Genomic DNA, 20404 nt, shown 5'->3' with positions numbered 1-20404 from the left:
TTTTTTTAAATCTAACTATCTTTATAAAAAACATTCGCAATATTCATAACTTTTAAATAGGTTTAATAATCTATTTAATGATACTAATTATATAATACAAATATTAGTATTTTTAATATATTTGGAAAAGCTAATTATATTACATTTTTTATAAAGCGAGAACGATAATTAAAAAGTCATAGAAGAGGGAGCATGTGCTCACGGTCATGCACTCATGCTAATGTCCACGTCAAAATTTGCATGCAACCAAGAAAACAGTCAAATAAAGAACGTTCGGCAGCAAACCAGCAAGCACCTCTGCTCGATCTCCTATCCGCGCTCTCCGATCCCGGCACTATATAAGCTCCAGCCATTCTTCTCAATGGAGAGCACGCACTTGCAAAGAACTCGAGAGCTTGATTCAATCATACCCTACACTGCCATGGAGTCCAGCAGGATGCGCTGCTGCATGCTGCTTGTTGTTTCCTTGGCTCTGCTGCTCCCGCTGGGCATGGCCGCGGACTCCATCGGCAGCTACTGCTCAGGAAGCAGCTACGCTGGCAGCAGCAAGGCCGTGGCCAACATCAACTCCGTCCTCGCCGACCTCGTCGCCTCGGCCTCCTCCACCGGGGGCTACGCCACGTCCACCGCCGGCAAGGGCAACAACAGCATCATCTACGGCCTCGCGCAATGCCGCGGCGACGTCTCCGCCAGCGACTGCGCGTCCTGCCTTGCCGACGCCGCCAAGCAGCTCCCCAGCACCTGCAGCTACAGTTCCGACGCGAGGATATGGTATGCTCAACACTGCATGGCTGTATAGATACGTATGCAATTATGTAGACACATGCATGCAAGTATGCAACTGCTAATGCTAAGCATCGAGCTTGCATACATACATATGCATGCAGGTACGACTACTGCTTCATGCGGTACGAGAACGCCAACTTCTTCGGGCAGGCGGACACGGACGCGGGCGTGATCCTGGTGAACGTGCAGGCCATGGACAACCCGAAGGCGTTCGAGAAGGCGGTGGGGAAGGTGATGGGCAAGGCGACGGCGCAGGCGTCGGCGGCGGGCAGCGCGGGGCTCGGGCGGGACAAGGAGCAGTACACGCCGTTCGTGTCCATCTACGGGCTGGCGCAGTGCACGCGGGACCTCGCGCCGCTGACCTGCGCGCAGTGCCTGTCCACGGCGCTGTCCAGGTTCGGCGACTACTGCGGCGCGCAGCAGGGCTGCCAGATCAACTACAGCAGCTGCAGGGTGCGCTACGAGATCTACCCCTTCTACTTCCCGCTCGCCGGAAAGGGCGGCGGCCTCGCCACCACCGACATGACGAAGAACACCAAGATCGTCGTGCGTCCTTAATTAGCCTGAAGTGACTTGTGTGCCTTAACGTAGGGTAAAGTAGCCTTGCGTTAGCTAGCAATAAAGATGTGCAACTGTATGTGTTAAGAGCTTATGCAGTGTAAGTACATCTCTGCGTCGAAGCAATAGTATTGATATGTTAAACTACGATCAGTCACCACCAACTTTTATGTTCCCATCAGCATGCATCATTCGGTATGTAAAAGATTACTCCACTGCTCAAGCTTAACACGGATCGATGATGCGCATTGCGCGCTACTCTTGTTTCGATATTTGTTTGCTGTTGCAGTGGGACATACATAATGGAAGAACATTCTCTCAATCTCAAGACAGGTCCCGCTGGTTCGACGACCACACCATGTATCTCAGCCGCTGGAACTTTTTTTTCCTGACTGGAGAGTACGTGAAAACTACTAGTAGCCTCAGAGGAGTATCTTAAATGGAGAACAGAATGGAAAATGCGCCTACCTGAATCCAGGGTACCTAGTTGCAATTTGAAAGCTTGGCAGCAGGGAACATGCGACAGCATGGGCAAAAAGCAGAGCTTTATTTCACCTGCTCGCTGTATGCTGCCTGCTGGAGCTGGCATGGATTCATCTCAAGCGACACCGGCGAGATTGATCTGGGCATGCACAAGCCACACTCGCTCTAGCTAGCGGCCGGCGAAGTTCAGAGTTCAGACCACTCTCTTCTTTTTCTTCTTATCTTCCTAAACTCCATTGCCGGCGATGGACCTGACGAGCGTCGTCCCTTCGCTTGCGCTGTTCCTCTCCGTACAAATGTTCAAATCCAAAAGGCGGCGTGGAGTCTTGGCGGCCGCCGGGCCGCCCACGTGTTGGGAATTCCGGCGAGTTCAGCTGCCGGTTCTCACACTTACTAACTTTACAATCGATCGAATAACTAGAGACAGGAACTGAAGAACTAGAGACGAGGTGATATTTTGGTGCTGTGTAACGGACAACCTTTTCTGTCGTATTGCTCTGAATTAATAAACAGACTCGACTCGTTTACATGCACTTCATGTTGCGTTTACTCGCCGTGCCATCCCACGTCCTACAAGCACTCGCGCACTCTCCTAAGACTCGGACTCGCCCCGCATGAACTGGCCTACGACAGGCACTAGACTCGTTCAGCCACAACTAACTGGCCGGTTATTCAGGCCAACGAATTCAAAGAAAAATATAGCTAAGTCCTAACTGACAGGAGCTAAGTCCCAACGGATAGACATCAGGATTACAGACAACAAACCCCCCTAATCCTAGAGCTCATCCTTTATGTTGACGACGCCAATGCGATCACGGAGGAGCTAGAACTTCACACGATCCAGCGGCTTTGTCAATATATCCGTGAGCTGATCTTGAGTTGTAATCTGCTTAAGGATAATTTTCCTCCTGTCCACACATTCTCTGATATAATGAAATCGTGTGTCAATGTGTTTAGTTCGATCATGGTGGACAGGGTTTTTGCTAAGGTCGATTGCTGACTTATTGTCCACTTTGAGGACCGATGGTTCGGGCTCTCCTCCCATCACATCCTTCAGATCTAGTTTGAGTACTTTGAGTTTAGAGTGCTTTGGAGAGATTGGAGAGTGTGTAAATCCTCAATATATCAAATACTCCTTCAATATATCTCAATTCACTCTAATACGACTCATTACTAGAATACCTACACTAGGCCTCAGTAGTCGTACTGGCCAGACTGTTCCACATGCACCTACTGCTGCAGCTATGTACTCGCCTCACAGGATGAGAGAGCTAGCACCTTTTGCTTAATGGACTGCCAAGTGATAGGATTATTGGCCAAGAAGAAGAACAACCCGCTTGTGCTCCTTCTGTCGTCAACATCTCCTGCGTGGTCACTGTCACTGAATCCAACCAATTCCTTGTGTTCCGTGAATCCAACCATCTCCTGCGTGGTCATCAACATCTCCTTCTGTCATCCACCAGATGTACGTGCTGCTGCTCCGTCGCGGCGCGTGGCTTCTCCAGCGCTGGCAGCAGGGTCACTGGCCCCTCCACAGCACTGGGCGACTCCTCCAGCGCTGGGGCTAGGGTTAGAGGTGGTGGATCCGGCGCCGCCTTCTCCAGCAGGGGCCAGGCCACCTGCTTCGGGGGATGATCTGTCGGCGCCTCCTCCACCAGGGACGGGACCGCTAGCTGCAACAGTTGTCCCGGCGGCGCCTCCAATGCCCCGACCGGGGTCTCCTGTGGGTGGATCTGAGCCCGAGAAGCCTCCAGCGCCGGGGATTCTGCCGACGATGCGGTCTCCACCGCAGAGCGGGCGGAGCTGGACGGAGGAGACCCGTGCGAGGAGCAGAGTCCCCTCCTCCTCTTCGGCCTGCGCGACATAGGCCTTCCCCTTGTTGGACTTAGACGGGCAATCTCTGGCCCAGTGGCCAGTTTTGCCGCAGCTCCGGCACTGGTCGCGGCCTTTCCCAGCACCGGTTCGCTCGCCAGTTGCTTGTCGCGCCTCGACGTAGACGTCGCCTGTGGTTACCGGACTTCGACGCGCCGGCGTCATTTCGGTGCTTCTCCTTCCACCGAGCCTCCCACTGCTCCTCCGTTAGGTACAGCTTACCCCCCGTCGACGGTGGTGAGGCATCATCAGCATGCTCGGCCGCTTTCAGTCGGCCGGTGATATCCTCCATCGACAGGGTCGACACATCCAGTCGGAAACTACTAGTTGCTTGTACCTTGACTCCCGATCCAAAGATACTTCTCCACTAAGTTAGGGCTAATCGATTAGCTCTCAATTCATATGGATTGAGTGGGATTGGATGGGTTTAAATCCCAAGGAAGTCAAAGTTTTTCTAAATTTTTTCTAATCCCATAAAATCCATATATAGTGTGAATAACCAAACAAGGTCTTATTTGGCGAATCTGAATCACCTAGCATAGCGAGCTGCGCGACCACGTCCGTGAGTCAAAGTGCGAATGCCTCCACCGACTTGCCGTCTCGGAACGAGAGCATCTCGTACATGCGGCGTAGCCTCTGTGCCGTCGACTTCCTCACTCATTCATCGCCGATCCGCATCGTCTTTAGTGTTTCCCACGCCTCCTTTGCCGTGGGCTTGATAGCCAGTGTGGCCACCATCTCTGGTGGCGCGGCGCTGCAGATGACATCCAGTGCCATCCGGTCGTCGCGCTCGTCGACGTCGCCGATCTCCACAGCTTCCCAAAGCCCGCGTGCTTGCATTTTCACCTTCATTAGCAGAACACAGTCGTTGTAGTTAGTCTTGGTGAGGGTCGGATATGTGGTCGACCCAGGCGCTATGACGTGCTCCACAACGCGCTCGATGACGACCTCGCGAGTCCACGGTCCGTCCTCGCCGGAATTGTAGTGTCCTCGAGCGCTCCGGCGATACATATATCCTCCCGGTCTTCTTCCTCAGTTTTCATACCAATTGTTTGGAATTCCGACGAGTTCAGCTACCGATTCTCACACATACTAACTCTACAATCGACTGAAGAACTAGAGACAGGAACTGAAGAACTAGAGACGGGGTGATACCACGTGCATAGCGCGCTAGCGGCAGGTGGGTCGAGCCTCCATCGGCGGAGTCCGGAGGCGGGCCAGTGTGCAGCGGCTAGCCGGTAATTGCGGCGTGCCGGAGCCTGCACCCTGCAGTTCCCTAATATGGCAGATGCTTTCTATATGGTTTCATTTGTAATTGAATTACTGGTTACATTATAAATGGCTGCCTGCAGTAGTTTGTTTAAATAGATACAACATCGGTCATATCTTCTTGGCTGCTGCATTATACATGGGTAGTTCTAAATTTTAGTTTGGTAAGTGTAGCTAGACGCGAAAGGGCCTCTAGCTGAGTTGGTTAGGTGGTCTGAGTAGCACTCCTCAGGTCCTGGGTTCGACTCCCCGTGGGAGCGAATTTCAGGCTGTGGTTAAAAAAATCCCCTCGTCTGTCCCACGCCAAAGCACAGGTCTAAGGCTCAGCCCCGGTCGTGGTCGTTCTCACATAAGCTTCGATGCCGCTGTGTATGGGTGGGGCAGGGGTTCGGGGGTTTTCTTGACCTGTGTGAGAAGGTCTTCTTCTTAATACAATACCCGGGGGCTGTCTTACCCCCCGCAGGTCAAGTAAGTGTAGCTAGACATGTACAGGTGTTCTGACCTGTCGTATATTTCAATGAATCCTATGGTGCAGGGTTCTCTTTCCAGGAATTACAGTATGGGTTAACAAGTGGGAAATCGTGCACTAACGATGTCCAATAGAAATCGAGTCGTCATTCAATATTTGTGAACAGAACTGAGGATGTTGTAGTCACCACCAGTCAAATAGTTGAATATTCTAGTGATGACTCTGAAGATGAGATTGCAAATAGGGAGCTGCAGTACCCACAGATGCATGAAGATATTGTTGAAATTGAACAGTCAGGTTATGAAAATGAAAATTCAGAAGGAAACGTTGGTGCTGAATTTGCCCATTCTGAAGAGCATATGTCTGATTACGAATGTTCGGGTTCTAAACTAGAGGAGATGTGCCCTCACCAAAGAGCATTCCATCATCTATTGGTCCATTCAGTAATTGGCTTTTGGCAAAGTAACATACGATAGTTATATAATCAAGCGAATCCTTTTCATTGAATTGAACCAAACAACTTTACTATGTGCCTGCAAAAGGAGGATGCAAGGGACATCATCTATTGAATGAACATCTGATACTTCTTTGGTAAATCATTCAAGGGTACACTTTATAAACATCCCTTGTTCGGAGTAAACCTCACACCTGCACTTACCTAGCATCTGGAATTTTATTTGAGTTGCATCAGTCTGGACACTTCCTCTTGTTAGTATATTTTAAGATGTCCTTTTCTGACACAGTCTAAATGTTTGGAGCTTGCATACTTTAACATTTGTAAATTGAATTGGGTTCCATCATTCTGGACAGTCTCTCCATGTTCCTAGTCACATGAGTACTTCTAATTCCAATCGACGTATCTCTGCAGATCCTTGGCAAGAATTTCCACCCATGCACAGTAGCAAATAAAGGCTGAGACATCATGGCTACAGAGATGCGCCGTATAATGATCAACAGCGACCATCATCATCTACGAACATCAAGCTTCTGTTCATGCTTTTCGCAGGAGATTTTGACTCCTCAGGAATCAGCTCGTACAGTAATATCCAGTCATCAGGTACGCTGATATTCAGTAAGACTGTTCCAAACCCGTGAAGTCATTTATGACCCACGCGAAGACTACATGATCTAAAAAGACAGAGAAGCCTCGCTTGCACGCAGACTTGTTTGTACACTTACATCTAACACTTGATTGCACATCAATCGTTCCCGCCCGCTACGTGGATCAACAAAAACACTACACCTCTTGACAAAAAAAAAAAATGCGACAACACGGTCGTGAAAAAAAAATCTACAAGTACTGGACTGCACACACATTCAGCTCCGCACTGTACACTCCAGTTTCAGCAAGCTGGACCCTGGAGCTCGACCTCTTTCGTTGCCGCTTCGTTTTCCTCTCTGTTCTCCTGGTCCTGGGGCGGAGACGGAGAGTCGGGGGCTGTCTTCTTCCCTCTCCTGACGCAGCTTGACAGCAGCACATGTATGGCGAAATAGGCGAGCACAGCGAGAACGAGAGCGGAAACAACCACAGAAGTCTTCCACGTCCTGCTGGACCCGGCGGCATAGGCGATCAAGAGGCCCAGCAGGTCCAGCACGATCGTCGCGTTCATGACCCCGAGCCACCACCACTTCTTGTGCAGCGACTCCGGCAGCAGAAGCACGACGACGACCACGGACGCCACGAAGGAGGTGGAGTTGCTGTAGAAGAAGGCAAGGTACCGGGCCCTCCGGTAGTCGTGCATCACAGGGTCGCCCGCGGTGTGGGTGCCGTCGTTGGACTGCCACGCCCCGCCCGGCGGCGCCAGCCCGGCCTGGTAGGTCACGCTCGCCACGAGGATTCCAAGCAGCATCAGATACTTGCGCTTGGCGTGTGCCCTCTTTTCTTTTCGGCGAGCTTTGGCTCCTTGGGGACCTCTTTGCTCGCCCCCCATGGCATTTGGCACCCCAGCACCAGCATTGGCTTCTTGTTCTTCCCCAGGTGCCTCTCTTGCTGCTGCTCTGTTGGTGCTGTTAGCATTATCGTCTTTTTTTTCTCAGATGGATCACAAGGAACACCGCAGCCAGAAAGACCACAGTGGACAGAACCACGGCCGCCAACACGAAGATATAGATGGATGTCTTCAGATGCTGCGTGCAGCCGGCCGCGTAGCCGCCCATGATTCCAATCAACCCGGCCGCCGTGCAGACAGACAGCGCATTGCTCCGAATGGCAGGGCGGTACAGGTTGGGGTTCACGAGGAGGATGATGAGGGCGATGGACAGCATGAAGCTCACCGAGTTGCAGTAGAAGAAAGCCGTGTAACGGCGCGGGTAGTTGTTGAGCAGGACCGCGTCGCCGGCATGGCGGCCGGTACGGTTATCGTCCTGGACCAGAAAGCCGCCCGGCGGTGTCAGCCCGGCTTGGTAGGTGATGGTCGCGGCCAAGATGGCGAATAGGAGCAGTCGTTTGCGCCTCTTCTCCACCAGGCCCGCCTCCTTTTTCTCTCTCTCCTCGAAGGAAGCGTCATCATTCCTTCTCGCGCTGCTGCCGTCCTTTTCGTCCAGCGTCAAGAAGACGACATGGATGACCACGTAGACCAGCACGGCGCCTGCAAGGGCCATGGCGTAGATGGACGTGCTGACGTCCCGGCAGCTCCCGGCGGCGTAAGCGCCGATGAGGCCGAACAGGTCCAGTACCATGGCGGCCTCCAGCGCGTTGTGGTGGTGCAGTGTCTTCTTCCTAACCAGCATAACGGCGACCAAGGAGGCGACGAAGGCGACGGAGTTGCAGTAGTAGAATGCCTTGTACCGTCTGGGGTTCGTGGTCAAGAGGATCGGATCACCGATCTTGTAGAGGCGGCCGTTGCTCTGCCAGAGGCCACCCGGCGGGTTCAGGCCCGCTTGGTAGGTGATTGCCGCTGCGAGAGTAGCGAGCAGCAGGACAAGAGAGCGAGCCTTCTCCAGCGCTGGATTTTGTTGCTTCTCATGCTCATCGCTGGTGGATTATAAAGAGAAGAAACAGATCCATCAATCAAAGAGTATAGAGAGACCAGAATCCAATTGCATTGCTCTGTTTGTACCTGGCATTGCCATTGCCATTGCTAGTTTGAGGACTCTGAGTTTGTTGCTGCTGCTGGTGGTGGTCACTGATAAATGACAGTGAAAACCAACCCGTCAAAATTGCAGGGGAAGTAGTTTTGAACTGCATACTGCAACATTGCTAGTAAACTTGGAGAGTTGGAACATGAGGGATATGCTCTTCCAGTCCGTACCTGACATTGTCATCACTAGTTTGCAGACCGTGGGTTTGTTGCTGCTGCTCATCCCTAACAAATAACAATAAAATCAATACGATAAAAAAAATTCAACTAAAATGTCGTTGAATTGCATACTGCAATTCCAATAATTTGCAGTGTGTATATATATTTAGATAAAAGATAGCACTTATGTGCTTCCGATCGTACCTGTCATTACTGTCCATGCTTGTTTGCGGACCTTGAGTCTGCTGACGCTCATCACTGATAAATTACAGAGAAATCGGTGAGATTAAAATGGCGATAGAACGAACAAATTGCACCGAATTCCAAGGTCCCTCTGCCAGTACTGTACCTGCCATTGCCATTATTTGTTAGGGGACCTTGAGTTCGTGTTTGTTGCCCCTCGGTCGAATTTGCTTGGAAGAGCAAAACGAAAACCACTTGGATGAGAATGCACACGGCAACAGCACCAACAAGAGCGCTCACATAGATGGTCGTGTCGATCTGGCGGCTGCTGCCGGCAGCATACGCCCCCAGGAGGCTGATGAGCGTGACGGCGATGAAGCCGTAGATCTCGTAGGAGCGCACCTTCTGGCTGAAGCAGAGCTTCTTCTCCAGGAGCATGACGAGGATGAGCAGGGACGCGACGAACGCCGTGGTGTTGCAGACGAAGAAGGCCTTGAGGCGCGCGTCGTGGGGCCCTCCCTTGAGGATCGCGTCGCCCGGGCGGTGGCCGTCCTCGGAGTGGTCCCAGAAGCCGCCCGGCGCGCTGAGGCCGGCGACGTACGTGACGCTCGCGGCGAACGTGGCGAGGAGCATGAGCACCTTGCGGAGCCGCTCCGGCGCGCTCTGCCCCCTCTTGTCCTCGGCCGCCGGCGCCCTCGAGGCCAGGGCCAGGTGGGCCACGAGGTAGGCGACGACGCCGGCCGACAGCACCAGGGAGTAGACCGCCGTGAGCGTGTCCCGGAACGTCCCCGCCGCGTAGGCGCCCATGAGGCTGAGCAGGTCCAGCACCATGACGGCCCGGAGGACGCCGAGCAGCGGCGCGAGCATGGTGATTCCCCCGTTGTCGTGCAGCACGGACAGGATGAGGACGAGGACGATGACCACGAGCGACGAGGCGAAGGCGGTGGCGTTGCTGTAGAAGAAGGACAGGTAGCGGGCGTAGTTCGTGTCGCGGATGATGGGGTCGCCGGCGATGCGGTCGACGGCGGGGTCGGCAGTCTGCCAGACGCCGCCTGGGGGGTTGAACCCCGCACCGTACGTCACCGTGGCCACCAGCGTGGCCAGCAGCAGGAGATACTTGCGCAGACTGTACTCCCACGACTCATCGCTGCCGCCTGGCTTCGCCATGGCCGGCCAGCACAGCCGCCCAACTCGCCTCTCGGCTCTGGGCTCTCGGCCTCGGGTGCGGCTGACGGCTGCAGCCTGCAGCTCTAGCTACTGGATGCTGAAACGTGCGTGCTGATTGGGAGTTTCCCTTTTTTTTTTTATATGGCTTTTCAGCGACGACTTGACCTCGCGTGCGGCGTGCTGAAGACTGGATGGTGCCACGAAACTTCACCAGTTCACCCCCCACTCCCCAGCGGGCAGCCGGACACAAGCCGTGTCGTTGACGTGGAATAGGAGGCTATAGGTCGTCGGAACCTGACAGGAGTTGTCCTGAGCCACCGGGACAATTGTGTGACCACTGCCAGTCTGCCACCATGTCAGCAAACCGTATTAGGAAAAGCATATCCTACTTTAGATATTAACGACTTATTGCGGTAACACCAACGTCCTCGAAAGTAACAACGAATAAACAGTGCAGACGACCACGTCCAATTTCCTTTTGGAGTACAAGTGACAAGAGGCATGGGGTAGGTGTGGGCTAAGCGACTGGGACAGCTCAAAGCGCTGCACATAAAACCAAATTCAGTTCTGCGTATTATTATTTTTAAAAATCAAATATTATATAATCATTGGATCCAAAATGACAAAAAAAAACTCTGAATCTAAAGGCCAGATCTACCCAAAAAAATTGTTCACAAAAATATTAGATTTGTACATCCCCATGGTCACGGAGTTTCTTTTCTTCCCTCCCGATGCCATCCCACGCCACGTGCGGTCCGCCCCCAACGCTGGCTCGCGCACGGCCGCACCGCTCGGTCCTGACCGCCCTCGTGCGCCTCTCTCGTGTAGCGCCGGCGAACCCCTTCCTTGCTGCACTGGCGAGCCTTCCCTGCCGCGCAGCCATGGACGCCGACGGCCGCGCTGGACGGTGGACCGACCAGCCGCAGCATTAGGCAAGCCGCACGACCAGCCACAGCATCAGGCGAGCCGCGCGAGCACAGGTGGGAGTGAGAGAAAAGAGACGAAAAAAATAGATATCTGTCACTGAGAAGGAGAAAAAAAAAGGAAGAAGAGAAAAAAAAGAGTAAGATGACCGAGAAGACATATCACAATATCTATATTTTAATTTCTCTTCTACTTACAATGTGTTTTGTAGTATATTTATTGAAGTCTACTGATGACAACAGGCTATAAAAAGATCGAGACCCTGACTCCATGTGTTAGATCTTTAAATACCATTTATATGGAAAGCAGCGGAACAAGTGGGATTCATATATAAGACTCGACTTGTATAGTGCTATAGCAACGCGTAATAACTTTTCCACCACCGGAAGAAATATTTTCCCAAGAATGGTATACTTAAGCCATGTTTAGAATAGTTCCAACTCTAAAAAATTCGGTAGAGTTAGTAGAGCAGGTCATTATGTGCTCTAGAAAATTATGAAGATAGAATTATAAGGCTTTAGAAGACATTTAGATAAAGTTCTTTGTTTATTATTTAAATTAAAAATATTTTTTAGAATTATTTAAATTGATAATGTAGCTTACATCTAGAGCCATCCCAAACACCCTTTTAGTACATAACAAAAGGATCAACTATACTCTATAAGCTAAAAAAACATGGCACATCCAACAAAAGAGGCAACTCAAGTGCGTGGTGGCTGGTGCGACCTGCGCAAGGAATTAAGCCGACGGATTTTCCAAGAGTGACGCTGCACCTACAAACAAGCTCCATAAAAATTCTACATGCCGACAATCACAGCACACAGTGACACAGAAGACAGGTGGTCCACCGAGCCCAGCCGTCAATTTCGTGCTGTGGAGTTATACTACTTGTCAGCATTGGTCGGCCGGAAGTCCGAATTGTTCTGCTCGTGTTCTGTCTTGGAACATTTTCCAGCCTTGTTTTGAACGGAGGCAGGCAGGCAAGAAAGCCGAGCAGAGCAGTTATTCCAGACATAACTTTAGCTACTGCTTATATTTCAATATATTTATAGATCTCATAAATTCGTAAGAGTACGAAAGAGCGATTTATGTATGTTTCCAAACAAAATATTTACAATATTAGTACAACTTATGTGTCCCTTGAGTATTAGTGAAAGTAAGCTGCTTGGACTGTTAACTCCCCACAGATGCGGCTTCCGGATCTGCAGGCTCACAATTTTCCAGCATCGCAGCAATCTTGTCACGATGGACCGATCTCAATTCTCAACTCTTTAGCTTTGTCGAAAGGAAAGGTGGATTCGTCCACACCCAATGAAAGTACGTCCAGTGGCAGCCGCTGAAAGATCGAACCCGGCAAGATTCGTGTCCTATTTCTGAATTGTTCTCTACGCTTTTGCTTTTAGTCTTGTTTAAGTTCCATTTTAGGGAAACAAAGTTTTGGAACTTTTAAGGGTATATTCTCTTTGGAATCTCAAAGCCTCAGTGACAAGAAGCATGCGGCCTTGGCCTTGGCTTACTGATTCTGCATATTTAGGGGTTGTTTGGTTCTATATCTATGGTGTAAAAAATTGTCACACAATTTTATGCCACACTTACCTAAGGTGCCTAAGGTTAGGTGTTATAAATGAATGCGACACAAATAGGATCAATCACAGAGAAGACATGGATTTAACGTGTAAAACCCCTCTAAAGTGAAGGGGAAAAAACCACGGGCGCTCGCCGGCAACTTCTCACTATTTTCGGGTGGTTACAGATCGCAGGAGATTTACAATTGAGATAGATATCTACTGCGGCTTACAAAGATATTTATAGAGGTGAAACCCTAAAACGATCCGTACCAAGCCTCCCGGCGACGGGCCTCCGCTTCGCTCGCCAACTTGGCCGCCTTCTTCAGAATTTGGATCACAAACTCAACAAACTCCACCTTGAGACAAATTCCTTGTAGCATCATAATAGCAACCTCCACCTTAAACAAATGCATCATCATCTTGCCGGCGCCAACAGCCACTAAGGGCTAATTTATAATACCAACTAAGTTTGAGCATAGCTCAAACTTAGCAACAGAAACATGCTTCGTCATCATATCATCTGGATTATTATTAGTACTGATCTTGCATACCTTCACCAACCCTTTTCAATGATATCACGAATGAAGTGATAACGAATATCAATATGTTTGGATTTCTCAGTAATCATCTGATCTTTGGTTAGATGAATAGCACTCTGGCTATCACAATAGATGGTAATGCAAGACTTAATTCCACATAGCTCTGAATATATACCTTTCAACCATAAGGCTTCCTTAGTAACTTCTGCAATTGCCATATACTCAGCTTCTGTGGTAGACAAAGCAACAGTATCCTGTAAACGAGCTTTCCAACTCACAGCACAATCTCCAATAGTAAAGACATAACCTGAAAGAGATCTCCTCCTGTCTAAATCACCACCATAATCTGAGAGCACCTAGAGGGGGGTGAATAGGTGATCCTGTAAAACTTAAAACTTAAGCCACAAAACTTGGTTAAGTGTTAGCACAATAATCACAAGTGGCTAGAGAGGAGTCTCAACAAAACACAATAACCACAAAGATATCAATCACAGAGATGGCACGGTGGTTATCCCGTGGTTCGACCAAGACCAACGCTTGCCTACTCCACGTTGTGGCGTCCCAACGGACGAGGGTTGCAATCAACCCCTCTCAAGTGGTCCAAAGACCCACTTGAATACCACGGTGTTTTGCTTTGCTTTTCTTAATCCCGTTTGCGAGGAATCTCCACAACTTGGAGCCTCTCGCCCTTACACTTGAAGTTCACAAAGAAGCACGGAGCAAGGGAGGGATTAGCAACTCACACAAGACACAAAGATCACAACAAATACGCACACACAAGACCCAGACTTGAGCTCAATAGACTAGCACACTAGAACGGAGCTCAAATCACTAGAATGTCAAACAAGTGCGCAGGAATGGAGTGTGAGTGATCAAGAGTGCTCAAGGAATGCTTGGTGTACTCCTCCATGCGCCTAGGGGTCCCTTTTATAGCCCCAAGGCAGCTAGGAGCCGTTGAGAGCAATCTGGGAAGGCAATTCTTGCCTTCTGTCGCGTGGCGCACCGGACAGTCCGGTGCACACCGGACACTGTCCGGTGCTCGATTTCTTTCCTTCTATGGCGAAGCCGACCGTTGACAGCCTTGGAGCCGTTGGCGCACCGGACATGTCCGGTGCACACCGGACAGTCCGGTGCCCCCTTCTAGCCGTTGGCCCGGCCACGTGTCCCGCGCAGATCGCCCGGCCGACCGTTGGCTCACCGGACAGTCCGGTGCACACCGGACAGTCCGATGAATTATAGCCGTACGTCGCCGGTGAATTCCCGAGAGCGGCCAGTTCGCTCGAGCCAGCTTGGCGCACCGTACACTGTCCGGTGCACCACCGGACAGTCTGGTGCTCCCAGACTGAGCAGAGTCTTGGCTGCTCGAGCCAAGACAATTCCAATTCGATTTTTCCTGTTTCCAGCACTTAGACACAATACATTAGTCTCTAAAACAATGTACTAAGTCTGAGAAACATTGAAAGGGAAATGTGCCATTGGGCCATTTCTAAGTATTTTGGTGATTTAGTGTCTAAACAAGTGCTTAAATGTAAAATGGTGGACAAAGTACAAACCAAGGATAAAGGTATGTTTCTCGGACTTAGTACATTGTTTTGTGGACTAATGTATTGTGTCTAAGTGCTGGAAACAGGAAAAATCCAATTGGAAATGTCTTGGCTCGAGCAGCCAAGAATCTGCTCAGTCTAGGAGCACCGGACTGTCCGGCGTTGAAAGGGAAATGTGCCATTGGGCCATTTCTAAGTATTTTGGTGATTTAGTGTCTAAACAAGTGCTTAAATGTAAAATGGTGGACAAAGTACAAACCAAGGATAAAGGTATGTTTCTCGGACTTAGTACATTGTTTTGTGGACTAATGTATTGTGTCTAAGTGTTGGAAACAGGAAAAATCCAATTGGAAATGTCTTGGCTCGAGCAGCCAAGAATCTGCTCAGTCTGGGAGCACCGGACTGTCTGGTGGTGCACCGGACAGTGTCCGGTGCGCCAGACTGGATCGAGCGAAGTGGCCGCTCTCGGGAATTCACCGGCGACGTACGACTATAATTCACCGGACTGTCCGGTGTGCACCGGACTGTCCGGTGAGCCAACGGTCGGCCGGGCCAACGGTCAGCCGCGCGATCTGCGTGGGACACGTGGCCGAGCCAACGGCTAGAAGGGGGCACCGGACTATCCGGTGTGCACCGGACATGTCCGGTGCGCCAACGGCTCCAAGTCTGCCAACGGTCGGCTGCGTCTTTTAAGGAAAGAAATCTGGCACCGGACAGTGTCCGGTGTGCACCGGACTGTCCGGTGCGCCAGACGGCAGAAGGCAAGAATTGCCTTCCCAGATTGCTCTCAACGGCTCCTAGCTGCCTTGGGGCTATAAAAGGGACCCCTAGGCGCATGGAGGAGAACACCAAGCATTCCTACAACATTCCTAAGCATCAAGACATCGATTCCACGCCTTTGATTCTTTGCGATAGCAATTAGAGCTCTAGTTGAGTGGTGAACTCATTGAGTTGTGTTGTGAGCTCTCTTTGCGACTTGTGTGCGTGGTGTTGCTGTGATTTCTTGTCTTGAGTGTGTTGCTAATACCTCCCTTGCTCCGTGCTTCTTTGTGAACTTCAATTGTAAGGGCGAGAGACTCCAAGTTGTGGAGATTCCTCGCAAACGGGATTGAGTAAAGCAAACAAAACACCGTGGTATTCAAGTGGGTCTTTGGACCGCTTGAGAGGGGTTGATTGCAACCCTCGTCCGTTGGGACGCCACAACGTGGAGTAGGCAAGCGTTGGTCTTGGCGAACCACTGGATAACCACCGTGCCATCTCTGTGATTGATTTCTTGTGGTTATTGTGTTTTGACTCCTCTCTAGCCACTTGGCATTTACTGTGCTAACACTTAACCAAGTTTTTGTGGCTTAAGTTTTCAAGTTTTACAGGATCACCTATTCACCCCCCCTCTAGGTGCTCTCAAACATACCTTTATCCTTGATTTGTACTTTGTCCACCATTTTACACTTAGGTACTTGTGTTGGACACTAAATCACCAAAATACTTAGAAATGGCCCAAGGGCACATTTCCCTTTCAATCTCCCCCTTTTTGGTGATTTATGCCAACACAATATAAAGCAAGTAGAACAAATACAAAATCAATTCAAATAAGAACTCAAATTGTTTTGATTCATATTTGACATATATGGATCACTCTTTGCCACCACTTGGTTTGTTTTTGCAAATCAAACTCAAATTTCTATCTCCAAGTTAAACACACTTGTTAAGACATGAAGAGAGTCGTTCCAAGAGAAATTGATTCAAGATTTCAAAAACTCCCCCTTTTTCCCATAATCAACACTTCTCCCCACAAGAGGCCGACTTTTGACAAAAGAGACAATAAAAGAGTTTTGACAAACCAAAAGCTCTATGCTACTATTTTCAAAATTCTCAAGTGGTAGCTGATCCATTTATTGCTTTGGCCTTTATTTTCTCCCCCTTTGGCATCAAGCACCAAAACGGGATCAATCTTGGCCCTTAAACCCCATTGCCTCACCAAAATCTTCAAATAAGAGTACAAAGGCAATAAGGTCATAAAGATGAACTTGTAATAAGTTACCCTCTCATCGGAGTGCAGTGGAAGTCTTGCATGGTCCAAGTCCACCTTTTCCCTTTCAATCCTCCTTTGAGACTAAATCAAGCAAACTCAAGCACATGGTCAGTCTCAAAGGGTCAAGTTGTAACACATCTCCCCCTAAACATGTGCATCACTTTGCAACAGACTTGTGAGGTCCAGGTGTACAACTTGAGCACCATTATTAAGCAACAAAATGCATAAGGAACATGATCAAAGGCATAAACACATGTATGCTATAAATCAATCCAAGTTATGCGAATCTAAGACATTTAGCTCACTACGCAACCTGCAAAAGGTCTTCTCATCTAGAGGCTTGGTAAAGATATCGGCTAGCTGGTTCTCGGTGCTAACATGAAACACTTCGATATCTCCCTTTTGCTGGTGGTCTCTCAAAAAGTGATGCCGGATGTCTATGTGCTTTGTGCGGCTGTGTTCAACAGGATTTTCCGCCATGCGGATAGCACTCTCATTATCACATAGGAGTGGGACTTTGCTCAGATTGTAGCCAAAGTCCCTGAGGGTTTGCCTCATCCAAAGTAGTTGCGCGCAACACTGTCCTTCGGCAACATACCCGGCCTCAGCGGTGGATAGGGCAACGGAGGTTTGTTTCTTAGAATTCCATGACACCAGGGACCTTCCTAAGAATTGGCACGTCCCCGATGTACTCTTCCTATCGACCTTACATCCAGCATAGTCGGAATCAGAATATCCAATCAGGTCAAAGGTAGACCCCTTTGGATACCAGAGCCCGAAGCAAGGCGTAGCAACTAAATATCTAAGGATTCGCTTCACTGCCACTAAGTGACACTCCTTAGGATTGGATTGAAATCTAGCACACATGCATACGCTAAGCATAATATCCAGTCTACTAGCACATAAGTAAAGTAACGACCCTATCATTAACCGGTATGCCTTTTGATCAACGGACTTACCTCCTTTGTTGAGGTCGGTGTGTCCGTCGGTCCCCATTGGAGTCTTTGCGGGCTTGGCATCCTTCATCCCAAACCGCTTCAGCAAGTCTTGTGTGTACTTCGTTTGAGAGATGAAGGTGCCGTCCTTGAATTGCTTCACTTGGAACCCAAGGAAGTAGTTCAACTCGCCCATCATCGACATCTCGAATTTCTGCGTCATCACCCTGCTAAACTCTTCACAAGTCTTTTTATTAGTAGAACCAAATATTATGTCGTCGACATAAATTTGGCACACAAAAAGATCACCATCACAAGTCTTAGTAAAGAGAGTTGGATCGGCTTTCCCAACCTTGAAAGCATTAGTAATTAAGAAGTCTCTAAGGCATTCATACCATGCTCTTGGGGCTTGCTTAAGTCCATAGAGCGCCTTAGAGAGCTTACACACGTGGTTGGGGTACCGTTCATCCTCGAAGCCAGGGGGTTGCTCCACGTACACCTCCTCCTTGATTGGCCCATTGAGGAAAGCGCTCTTCACATCCATTTGGAACAACCTGAAAGAATGGTGGGCGGCATATGCTAGCAAAATACGAATGGACTCTAGCCTAACCACAGGAGCAAAAGTCTCCTCAAAGTCCAAACCTGCGACTTGGGCATAACCTTTTGCCACAAGTCGAGCCTTGTTCCTCGTCACCACTCTGTGCTCGTCTTGTTTGTTGCGGAACACCCACTTGGTTCCCACAACATTTTGCTTAGGACGAGGCACCAGTGTCCAAACTTCATTCCTCTTGAAGTTGTTGAGCTCCTCTTGCATGGCCAACACCCAGTCCGGATCTAGCAAGGCCTCCTCTATCATGAAAGGCTCAATAGAAGAGACAAAGGAGTAATGCTCACAAAAATTAACTAATCGAGACCGAGTAGTTACTCCCTTGCTTATGTCACCCAAAATCTGGTCGACGGGATGATCCCTTTGAATCATCGCTCGAACTTGAGTTGGAGGTGCCGTTGTGCTTCTTCCTCCATTACTTGATCATCTTGTGCTCCCCCTTGATCATACGCCTCCTTTTGATGAACCTGTTCATCTTCTTGAGTTGGGGGATGCACCATTGTTGAGGAAGAAGGTTGATCTTGCTCCTTTTGTTCCTGTGGTCGTACATCACCAATCGCCATGGTTCGTATAGCGACCGTCGGAACATCTTCTTCATCTACATCATCAAGATCAACAACTTGCTCTCTTGGAGAGCCATTAGTCTCATCAAATACAACGTCGCTAGAGACTTCAACCAAACCCGATGATTTGTTGAAGACTCTATACGCCTTTGTATTTGAATCATAACCTAACAAAAACCCTTCTACAGCTTTGGGAGCAAACTTAGAATTTCTACCCTTCTTCACTAGAATGTAGCATTTGCTCCCAAATACACGAAAGTAAGATACATTGGGTTTGTTACCGGTTAGAAGTTCATACGATGTCTTCTTGAGGAGGCGATGAAGGTAGACCCGGTTGATGGCGTGGCAAGTGAAAGGGAATTAGGCTTCCACCTAGTTCCTAAATGATTTTGGTGGTTGAATTGCCCAACACAAATAATTGGACTAACTAGTTTGCTCTAGTGCATAAGTTATACAGGTGCCAAAGGTTCACAACAAGCCAATTAAAAAGACCAACGTTGGGTTCAAAATGGAGAGCTAAAAAGCATACCGAAGTGTGCCCTGGTCTGGCGCACCGGACATGTCCGGTGCACCACCGGACATTCAACAGTACATGTCCGGTGCACCAGGGGACTCCGCGCTGAACTCCTCAACCTCGGGAATTTTCAGAGCCGGCGCGCTATAATTCACCGGACTGTCCGGTGCTCCAAAGGACGCGGCTCTGGAACTTGGCAGCCTCGGGAAAATCAGAACGGCTGCTCCGCTATAATTCACCGGACTGTCCGGTGTACACCAGACTGTTCGGTGAACCAGCAGAGCAACGACTACTTCGTGCCAACGGTCACCTGCAGGCGCATTTAATGCGCGCCAGAAGCGCGCAGAAGTCAGGCACGCGCGCACTGGCACACCGGACATTGAACAGTACATGTCCGGTGTGCACCGGACATCCAGGCGGGCCCAGAAGTCAGAACTCCAACGGTCAAATTCCAACGGCATTGGTGACGTGGCTGGCGCACCGGACATGTCCGGTGTGCACCGGACTGTCCGGTGCACCATACGACAGTGAGCCTCCACCAACGGTCATGTTTGGTGGTTGGGGCTATAAATACCCCAACCACCCCACCATTCATTGCATCCAAGTTTTTCAGCTTCCAACCACTATACAAGAGCTAGCATTCATTGCAAAGCACACCAAAAGAGATCAAATCCTCTCCCAACTCCACACAAAGCATTAGTGACTAGAGAGAGTGATTTGTAGTGTTCATTTGAGCTCTTGCGCTTGGATCGCTTCTTTTCTTTGGCATTCTTTCTTGTGATCAAACACTCACTTGTAATTGAGGCAAGAGACACCAATTGTGTGGTGGTCCTTGCGGGAAGTTTGATTCCCAAGTGATTTGAGAAGAGAAGCTCACTCGGTCCGAGGGATCATTTGAGAGAGGGAAAGGGTTGAAAAAGACCCGGCCTTTGTGGCCTCCTTAACGGGGAGTAGGTTTGCGAGAACCGAACCTCGGTAAAACAAATCCGCGTGCCACACTCTTCATTTGCTTGCGATTTGTTTTCCACCCTTTCTCGCGGACTCATTTTTATTTCTAACGCTAACCCGGCTTGTAGTTGTGTTTATATTTGTAAATTTCAGTTTCGCCCTATTCACCCCCCCTCTAGGCGACTATCAATTGGTATCGGAGCC

At 49.6% G+C, this 20404-nt stretch overlaps 3 protein-coding genes across 3 annotated transcripts; 2 read left to right on the top strand and 1 right to left on the bottom strand.

The window, feature by feature from the left end:
* The first annotated feature begins 368 nt into the window (after nucleotides 1-368).
* On the top strand, nucleotides 369-1520 carry LOC107305682 (Cysteine-rich repeat secretory protein 55). The gene is made up of 2 exons (NM_001320826.1): nucleotides 369-771; nucleotides 888-1520. The coding sequence occupies exons 1-2, from the start codon at nucleotides 422-424 to the stop codon at nucleotides 1342-1344; spliced, it is 807 nt and encodes a 268-aa protein (NP_001307755.1). The 5' UTR covers nucleotides 369-421; the 3' UTR covers nucleotides 1345-1520.
* Nucleotides 1521-2286: 766 nt separating this feature from the next.
* Nucleotides 2287-4088, top strand: LOC100381585 (uncharacterized). Its single transcript, NM_001356628.1, has one exon. The coding sequence runs from the start codon at nucleotides 3116-3118 to the stop codon at nucleotides 3692-3694; it is 579 nt and encodes a 192-aa protein (NP_001343557.1). The 5' UTR covers nucleotides 2287-3115; the 3' UTR covers nucleotides 3695-4088.
* A 2391-nt stretch (nucleotides 4089-6479) lies between these two features.
* LOC100275414 (uncharacterized) lies at nucleotides 6480-10114 on the bottom strand. Its single transcript, NM_001367377.1, is given in 6 exon segments — nucleotides 6480-7461; nucleotides 7463-8411; nucleotides 8497-8562; nucleotides 8689-8742; nucleotides 8881-8934; nucleotides 9026-10114. Coding segments are annotated over 6 exon segments (2805 nt in total). The 5' UTR covers nucleotides 10027-10114; the 3' UTR covers nucleotides 6480-6780.
* Between the last annotated feature and the right edge of the window lie 10290 nt (nucleotides 10115-20404).

Source organism: Zea mays, chromosome 1, assembly GCF_902167145.1.
Source record: "Zea mays cultivar B73 chromosome 1, Zm-B73-REFERENCE-NAM-5.0, whole genome shotgun sequence".
Lineage (NCBI taxonomy): Eukaryota > Viridiplantae > Streptophyta > Magnoliopsida > Poales > Poaceae > Zea > Zea mays.
Note: the sequence above shows the minus strand (reverse complement) of the source record. Positions and strands in the feature narration are given on the sequence as shown.